The 9,662-nt window shown below is 44.7% G+C and overlaps 1 protein-coding gene across 1 annotated transcript; it reads right to left on the reverse strand.

Annotated features, from left to right (window-relative positions):
• Window positions 1-312: 312 nt before the first annotated feature.
• On the reverse strand, window positions 313-3,253 carry LOC136452503 (pentatricopeptide repeat-containing protein At4g21065-like). The gene is made up of 2 exons (XM_066453114.1): window positions 2,850-3,253; window positions 313-2,746 (listed from the first exon to the last, which is right to left on the reverse strand). The coding sequence occupies exons 1-2, from the start codon at window positions 3,233-3,235 to the stop codon at window positions 1,042-1,044; spliced, it is 2,091 nt and encodes a 696-aa protein (XP_066309211.1). The 5' UTR covers window positions 3,236-3,253; the 3' UTR covers window positions 313-1,041.
• Between the last annotated feature and the right edge of the window lie 6,409 nt (window positions 3,254-9,662).

A 9,662-nucleotide genomic window follows, 5' to 3' on the forward strand; every position in this document is an offset into this window, starting at 1 on the left:
ATCCATATAATACCAGAAAAAAAGAGATTTTATATAAGATTAACAAGTGAAATGACTTCTTGGTGCCTTTAGAAAAGAAGTAAATTATACACGTTACTACAACATAATAACATCTAGCCAGTGGAAAATACTGGAAGGCAGATACCCCAAAACGACTATCTCCTCTAACCAAACCTGGCATCCCATTTTTTTTTAAATTGTAGGACTGTTTACTGGTCGGCAATAGTTATATTAGCCTTTTGAGTGCCGAGAAGCTTACTAGTTGTTTGAGTTGTCAGTTAAAACAAAAGCATTTTCATGTCAACATCCTCTCAATGCAATTGAACTCCGTTAGCTGTATACGGCACTTCCATTGGCCTGAGCAAAGGAAACAGGAACCAACCATTTTCCATGAGTATAATTTACAGATCAAAGCTTATATTTTGGACTTCGGAAAAGCGTGCTGTACACTTCAAGTCATTCTTGTATGTCCTGCCTTTTTTTTGCGAGACTGTCCTGCATATTTCACGTCCCTACTATTTGTTATAGCAAACTACCAGCAAGAAACAAACTTGTTCGAAGCTAACACAGTCCACTGCTGATTTGGCTTCTGTATTTTCCAACAAGGACTCCTGTCAAGGCAGTTTAGAAGTCAGCTGCTGCTTTTCTGTTTTCACAATCTCATTTTGCCTTTTTCTTATGCAGTAAATCTTGAGCAACCTTTGGTATGAGTCATGGTGTAATATTTGAATCAGGATTTCTCACAAAAAAAAATATTGAGATTAGGCTGTGAACTCTGTATATTCTTGTTACACAATGCTCTGAGTCTGATGATCTTTTCGTGACGTGGCATCAACTTACACATCAGATGAGCCCAAAATTTAACATCCTCTACTGGCTCCTACTCCTTTGCCCTTCTAATCTGGGCAGCAGCTAAACTTTTAGCTCGTGCAACCTTGTCATTCAATAAGATTCGCGTGCCTACTTGCAATAGACATGGTGTTGAGATGTCAGCTTGATGGCTAGATTTTTAAGACAAGATGTAGAAATCTAGTACATCCCTCATTCAGTATATGTCAAATCGACATCTATTTTAGGTTCATATCCTTCATCCATCAACTGCTCGGTTAACCCACCTAGTACTTCGTATATCTGATGGCCTTGTGTGTGAAGCTTGTCAGCAGTAAGGAATCTGTGGACCTCACTATCTCGAACCTCAATCCAGCTATAACCTGGGCACTTCTTAATGCCCTTATCTCTCATAGCAGTTCGAAGTTGTGAAACATCATTCCATCTCATGGCTTTCGCGTAGATGTCTTTTAGCAACATCCAGTATCCAGAATGCTGAGGATCCAGCTCAATGAGCTTCTTCGCCGCAATTTCTGCTAGGCCTATATTTCCGTGCATCCTGCAACTGCTAAGTAAGGCACCCCACACACAAGCATTTGGAACTACTGGCATTCCTCTGATGAATTCATAAGCCTGTTTGAGCTGACCTGCTCTGCCAAAACAATCAATGATGCAGGCATAGTGAGCCTCATCAGCACTAATATTGTAGTCTCTGTGCATTCCCTCAAAATAATGCAGTGCTTCGTCCACTAAGCCCGCATGGCTGCACGCCGCCAGCACAGCAATAAAAGTGACTCTAGTAGGTTTGTAGCCTTGATCTTGCATCTGATGGAAAAGCCTGATTGCTCGTTGAGGAAAACCGCTGTAGCCATAGCACGAGATGATGATATTCCACGAAATTGTATCTTTCCGATCAGTCTCATCAAATATATTTTGAGCTTCATCAATGAAACCACACTTTCCATAAGCATCCATGAGAGAATTCATATCATCAACATAGGAATGACAAAGCCCCATTCTTATCATTTGCCCGTGCAATGCCATTACTGTCCTATGATTGCAGGCAAAGCTGCAGGCATTAAGCACCGATGTAAATGTATAGTCATCAGGCCTGGTATCATTACGTTGCATTTCACGGAACAGCTCAAATGAAAGATCAAAATCATGGACTGTAGCATAACTTGAAATCATAGTATTCCATGACACGACATCCTTATTATCCAATCCTTGGAAAATCTTGTCTGCCAGGCATATCTTGTCCCTTTTCGCATACATTGCCATCAAGGCATTGCAGACCGAGGTGTCACACTCAAAACCATGGCGATACCCATAAGCATGGATCTCTAAGCCTCTCTTTGTTGCCAGATTGACCTCAGGGAGGACCAGCGTAAGCGAAACAGATGGCAGATGCCGAGCTTCATAACCACAGCCAAATGCCATTTCTCGGAAAACACCGAAGGCTTGATTCCTCTGCCCCGTATCAAGAAATCCCGATATCATCAGGTTGCCCAGGAAGCAGGTAGTTATCCTGACATCACGAAACACACGGCCTGCGTACTGAACACAGGAGCTGCACATGTATCCTGCGGCCAGAGATTCCTGGAGTCGATCCAAATCCACAGGCCCAAGCCCCACAACCTCAGCGTGGCGCAGAACAAATGCGTGCATCTCTCGGAGCACGTCCACCCCGCGCAACACCGAAATCACATGGAGCACGGTGTTAAACGTGGCCACGTTAGGCACAACTCCCCCAACCGAAACCATTTTGCCTAGCAGCTCGATGGCGAGCTCCCCGTTCCCGGCACGGACGCACCCAGCGATGACGGCGTTCCAGGTGGACGCACCAATGGGGACGCCGGATTCCTCCATTGCCACCATCAGCTCGAACGCCTCATCCAAGAATCCATCTTGCGCGTACCTACCATAGGTAGGAAGATGCAAAAATCATAGGGCAAATGGTCAGCCAAAGTCACAGACAAAGATTGCAACTTTGAGAAAGCTCATGGGGAAGTTCTGGCTACCGTAGGATCATGGTGTTCCAGGGGACGGGGTAGGTGGACTTGGGGATCCTGTCGAAGAGGAGGCGGGTGCGGTGCAGCGGGGCGAGGGTGGAGTAGAGGTGGAGGAGTGCGGAGGCCGAGAAGGGGTCGGCAAGGAGGCAGGTCTTGATGAGGAAGGCGTGGAGCTGCAGGCCGAGCCGTGGGAGGCGGAGGTCGGCGGCGGCGCGGAGGGTGCGGGGGAGGACGGAGGGGGAGGAGGTCGTGAGGCGGCCGGAGGAGAGGAAGGCGGAGAGGGTGGCGAGGGCGGCATCGGCGGAGGTGGCTGTTGGCAGGCGGAGGTGGCCGGCTGTGGGTGGTGGAGTGCTCTGGTGAGGATGGGGAGAGGTGGTAACCGGGAAAGTAGCCATGGAGGCGCCCGTTTAAGCTGCGCGAGTTCCAGTTCAAGATGATGGGTACGGAGTAGATACCAAAAAAAAAAAAAAAAAAAAAGAGTGGTTACATTTCAGCTGCAGGAGATTTTTAGGCGACATTGCCGATGACCTTACACTGGTCTATCCTTAAATAAATCAATTTCTATATTAACTGAAAATATATAAACACAAATATTTATTACACCAAATAAATATAGGATTTGATAAAATTCAGGTGCCTGAATTTTAGTTTTCTTTTAGGCGACGGTTATTGCATATATTTTATATTAAAATTGCAAACTCTGTTCACTGTAATTTCTGTAGGCGTAATCCGTAATTTTTTGGTACAAAAAATAAAAAAAGAGATTTGCTAAATTTCATGTGCCTAAATTTTAGTTTTCTTTCATGCGACGGTTATTGCATATATTTTATACTAAAATTTCAGTTTTAGTTGATTGCATGCAATTTTTGGTTCCGAGAATAAAAAAATCTGGTAGATAAAACCACAAACCTGATAAATCTATATGTGGTTGCACAAGACAAACTAATAATTTATAATTATTTTTATAGTTAGATAAGGACAAAAAAATTTGATATATTATGATACCAAGACAAACAACAAATCACAAAAGTGACAATTTACTCGTACTAATTGGTAGTACAAGAGTGTTGCTTGAAATCATCTTAAAATTCAGGCACATGAAATATAGGGTTATTGATAAAAAAATCGTTAGACAAAACTATAAATCCGACAAAATCTGATTTGTGATGGCACAAAGACAATTAATAATTTACAATTATTTCTATAGAAAGACCAGGATACAAATTTAATGTGTTACGACACAAAGACAAATAACGAATAACAAAAGTAATAATTTATTTGTACTAGTCGGTAGTACAAGAGTGTTGCCTGAAATTAACTTAAAATTCAGACACCTAAAATATAGGAGAAGTGAATAAATACATGTAAAATTTGCTGGCGATCACCATTCTTTGATCGAATTGGCTGTTCAATATCGCTATTTTTTTTGTGTTTGCTGAGGACCATTACAAAAACGGGTAATTTTGCTCCTGAAGACCAACACAGGGGCATGACCAGCCTGTGGGGGTGGGGGAAGCTCCAACACCACCGTCGCCTACCCTGCTGCCCCTACCTCACCTAGAACCTAGTGTTCTTTGTCGCCGAAAGCTCTAGTTTGGTTTTAGTGAATTGATGAAACCCTGGGTACTAACCTTTGGCTCTAAAGTGATCATGAGATAGGTTAGTGCACATTCCTAGTGGAGAAGCAAATGGATGAAGATCATGATGGTGGTGATGGCCATGGTGATGATCAAGTGCTCGGGCTTGGAAAAGAAGAAAGAGAAAAATAAAATGGGCTCAAGACAAATGTATATTTGATAGGGCCATTTTGTTTTGGTGATCAAGACATCTATTGGGTGTGATCACATTTAGGATAGATAGTTGTACTATTAAGAGGGGTGAAACTCGTCGTGAAATACGATTATCAAAGTGCCACTAGATGTTCTAACTCATTACTATGCATTTAGATTCTAGTGAGTGCTAACACCCTTAGGATTTGGCTTAGAATGTTGCTAACTCACGTACACAAGTGTTGGAATACTTGGAGTTGGCACACATGCACAAGGGTGAAGTGATCACGCTTGAAAAGGAGTGAATCAGGGGCGTCAGACCCTGGCTCGAGGGGCGTCGGACCCTAGCCAGGGTGAGTCCAACGGCTAACCCTAGCGCACGTAGAAGAGAAGAGAGCATCAGACCGTGGCCCGTGGAGGCATCGGACAGGTCGAGAACACTATTCTTCTATGCGAGAATTGGCGTAGTGTGTGGGAGCGTAACAACGTGGCGTTGTTGGACCGTTGGCTACGTCCGACGGTGAGCATCGGACCGGCGTTCGATGGTTTTCAGTGTTTCTGGACCTCTCGGTATAAATTTCACAGGCGTCAGACTCTGGGCGTTGGAAGGTCTGATGGCTGGGTCCGATGGCTTGATCAGCGCGTGATAGAGAGACGTTGGGTGCACAATAGTCGATTTGATTTGATTTGGACATGTGGCAGCGCATGAATGGACACGATAGGGTGTCGGACGGAGCGTCGGACGGTCCGATGGCCCGTGTCTGCGGGTTCGACGACCACTTTAGTGGCCTAACGGTCACTAGCTCTTGGGGGTGTCTATTTAAGTGAAAGGGCCAGCATTGGGCACCCTCTTTTGGCACTTTGACATATGTTTCATCCTTTAGAGCTGAGCTACTCCTCTCCATCCACTCCTACTTGATTGATTCATCATTTGGTGAGATTGAAGAGCATCCAAGTGTGTTGCTTTGAGTGATTGCATCTAGAGGCACTTGGTGATTGTGTTTCGCTACATATTTGACTTGTTACTCTTGGTGGTTGCTGCCACCTAGATAGCTTGGTGCAGCGAGGATCTTTGAGCGGAGGAAGGTGATTGTCTCTGGCTCTGATCGTGGTGATTGTGAGGGGTTCTTGACCTTTCCTTGATGGAGAGCCAAAAGGTACTGTAGTGGATTGCACATAGCTTGTACATCTCCATCTTGTGTTGGTTGTGCGGCACCCGATTGCGGGTTAGGCGTGTGATGCCTATTAGCGCGTGACCCTCCAAGTCGGTGAATAGGTACAACAGGGACTAGCTTGATGGCAAGCAAGTGAACCTCGGTGAAAAATCATTGTGTCATCTTGTCTCTAAGGAATTCATTTGGTATTCATTATGATTGATTGATCATCTCTTATCAAGGCGGTATAACCCACTATCTCTCTTGTGTATTTATTTTCCTAGTGTAGCTAAGCTCTTTAGTGTAATTAGTTTTTAGAGCTAGCTTGTGTCTTGTTTAATGGTTAGTGAGGCTCTTTAGTTAGTCTTTGAGATCTCACTAACATAGAGAGTAGTGACTTAGCCTCTTGTGTGAATTAGAGATAATAATCTCTAGAATTGTGGATAGGTGAAAGCTCTAGTTTGGTTTTGGTGAATTAATGAAACCCTATGTGCTAACCTCATTTATCAAAGTGATTATGAGATAGGTGGCACATTCTAAGTGGTGAAGCAAATGAAGATCATGACATGATGATGGTGATGCCATGGTGATGATCAAGTGCTTGGACTTGGAAAAGAAGAAAGAGAAAAACAAAAAGCTCAAGGCAAAGGTGAAATTGATAGGAGCTTTTCGGTTTAGTGATCAAGACACTTAGCGAGTGTGATCATATTTAGGATCGATAGCCGTACTATTAAGAGGGGTAAAACTCGTATCAAAATACGGTTATCAAAGTGCCACTAGATGCTCTAACTCATTGCATATGCATTTAGGATCTAGTGGAAAGCCAACACCCTTGAAAATATTTGTGAGAATATGCTAACACACGTGCACAAGGTGATACACTTGGTGTTTGGTACATTTGAGCAAGGGTAAAGAAGTTGGTGAAGTGAAGGAGGTGATAGTCACTGAAAAATAGTGACCGAACACCGGTCCTATGGTGACCGAACTCAGGGGGGCAACGTCCAGTCATTTATAAAATCAGTGGTGTGCTCGGGCTACTCTCGACCCGAGACCGGACATAGGTGACCGGATTCTGGTTGAACACTATTTTGCTTCCGGTCCGGCTGATGTGGTGGCGCGCAGAGAAGAGGAGGAGGAGCGGATGCACTGGTGCGTCCGGTCATGGTGGACCGAACATGTCCGATCAAGAAAAAGCAGGTCTTGGAGCTCTCTCGACTTGATTGGACGTTGCCCCTCCTACGTCCGGTCACTTTGAGTAGTGCGTCCGGTCACAATTTAACACCTGGCATGAAGCAGACTAGCCATTAAGATCGGGTGCTCAGCATTTGAGGCTGATGACACGTGGTGAGCATCGGACGATTGGACATTGGGGTCCTGCATCCGGTCAATCTGACCGGCACGTCCGGTCGGCTCGAATTTTAGAGGACTGAGCCAATGGCTCTATTTCATTGGGGGCTCTATTTAAGGCATGTGGTCGGCTCTAGCTCACTCTCTTGGCCATTTGCATTGACATAGCAACCTTGTGAGTTTGCCAAAGCCCTCCCACTCATCTCCATCATTGATTCATCATCTTTGTGAGATTGAGAGTGAATCCAAGTGCATTGCTTGAGTGTTTACATCTAGAGGCATTTGGTGTTCGTGTTTCGATGCAGGATTCCCTTATTTCTCTTGGTGGTTGCTGACACCTAGATGGCTTGGAGCAGCGAAGGAACTTCGGCATGAGTTGGTGATTGTTCGTGGCCGGCTCCGGTGATTGTGAGGGGTCTTGTGCCTTCCCTGGCTGAAAGCCCTAGTTTGGTTTTGGTTAATTGATGAAACCCTAAGTGCTAACCTAGTTTATCAAAGTGATTATGAGATAGGTAGCACTACTCCAAGTGATGAAGAAATGGTGAAGATCATGACAATGGTGATGGCATGGTGATGATCAAATGCTTAAACTTGGAAAAGAAGAAAGAGAAAAACAAAAGGCTCAAGGCAAAGGTAAAATTGTAGGAGCCATTTTGTTTTGGTGATCAAGACACTTAGCGAATGTGATCACATTTAGGATAGATAGCCGTACTATTAAGAGGAGTGAAACTCGTATCAAAATGCAGTTATCAAAGTGCCACTAGATGCTCTAATTCATTGCATATGCATTTAGGATCTAGTGGAGTGCTAACACCCTTGAAAATATTTGTGAAAACAAGCTAACACATGTGCACAAGGTGATACACTTGGTGGTTGGCATATTTGAGCAAGGGTGAAGAAGATAGAGTCGAAGAGGAGATAGTCACGCTAGTTACAGAGTGACCGGACGCATCCGGTATGATGACCGAACACATTTGGTATTTGGCGGTAGACTCAGCGACCGGACGCGTCCGGTCGCCACACCGGACGCGTCCGGTGTGAGTCAGAAATAGCGGTATATAGAGGACAGCCAATCGGACGCTGGTAGTGTCTGGTCCAGTATCATCGGACGTGTTCGATCGAGCAAGGAGGCTTACTGGACTCGACCGGACGCAGCGGCTGAGCGTCCGGTCATTTGTGTTCCAGCGTCCGGTGTGAGCGTCCGGTCATCGGCAAAATGAGCAGCAACGACTAGGCTAGTTTGAATAGGACATGTGGCAGTTTGGGAGCTACTAGACACGTCCGGTATGCCGACCGGACGCGTCTGGTATTCACGACCGGAGCATTCGGTCGACGCGTAGTCAGCCCATTTTTTGAGCCAACGGCTCTATTTGATGGGGGCTTCTATTTAAAGCCCCATGGCTGGCTCAAGCAACAACTCTTGCACATTTTCATTGACATAGCAACCTTGTGAGCTTAGCCAAAGCCCTCTCACTCATCTCCATCATTGATCCATCATCATTGTGAGATTAGGAGAGAATCCAAGTGCATTACTTGAGTGATTGCATCTAGTGGCACTTGGTATTCGTGTTGTGCTACGGATTTCGCTTGTTACTCTTGGTGGTTGCCACCACCTAGACGGTTGGAGCAGCGGTGGAGGATTGACACGAGTTGGTGATTGTTCATGGCCATCTTCAGTGATTGTAAGGGGAGTTGTACCTTCCCCGACAGAGTGCCAAAAGGTAACTCTAGTAAATTGCTCGTGTCATTGAGTTACCTCACTTGTGGGTCGGTTCTTGCAGTGTCCTATCGTGTGGATGAGGTTTGTGAAACACCTCTTAGCCGTCGAACCACCAAGTGTTGGTCGACACAATGGGGACGTAGCGTGTTGGCAAGCACGTGAACCTCGGGAGAAAATTGATTGTCTCTTGTCTTTGGCATTCTTCCGGTGATTGGCTATATATTCATCTTGTGATTGGTTCATCCCCTACATGGCGGTATAATCACCCTACTCTCTTAATTACATTCTTGCAAACTAGTTGATATAAGCTCTTTAGTGTAATTAGAATTGAGAGCTTGCTTTATTATTTACATTCATCTAGTTGAGCTCTTTAGAGTAGCAAGATTGAGAGCTCTTAGTGAGTAGTTACATAGCAAGTTTGTGTGCCTAAGTAATCATTGCAACTAGAATTGTTGGATAGGTGGCTTGCAACCCTTGTAGAGCTAAAACAAGTTTGCATTATGCTATTTGTCATACTAATCAAATTGCTCTAGTTGATTTGTAGATTTTTAAATAGGCTATTCACCCCCCCTCTAGCCATATTAGGACCTTTCAAGTGGTATCGGAGCCGTGGTCACCGTTTGATTGAAGGCTTAACAACCTTAGTGTCAAATTATGGCTCAAGTTGTGTTCAACCATGTGGGGGGCAAACCACCGTTCTTTGATGGCACATGCTATGATTATTGGAAGAGAAAGATGAGGATGTATCTTGGTTCAATCAATGATCAAGTATGGGAAGTGACCGAGAATGACTATGCTATCATTGATCCTGATGATCCCACCAACCAAGATA

The sequence above is a fragment of the Miscanthus floridulus genome, chromosome 5 (assembly GCF_019320115.1).
Source record: "Miscanthus floridulus cultivar M001 chromosome 5, ASM1932011v1, whole genome shotgun sequence".
NCBI lineage: Eukaryota > Viridiplantae > Streptophyta > Magnoliopsida > Poales > Poaceae > Miscanthus > Miscanthus floridulus.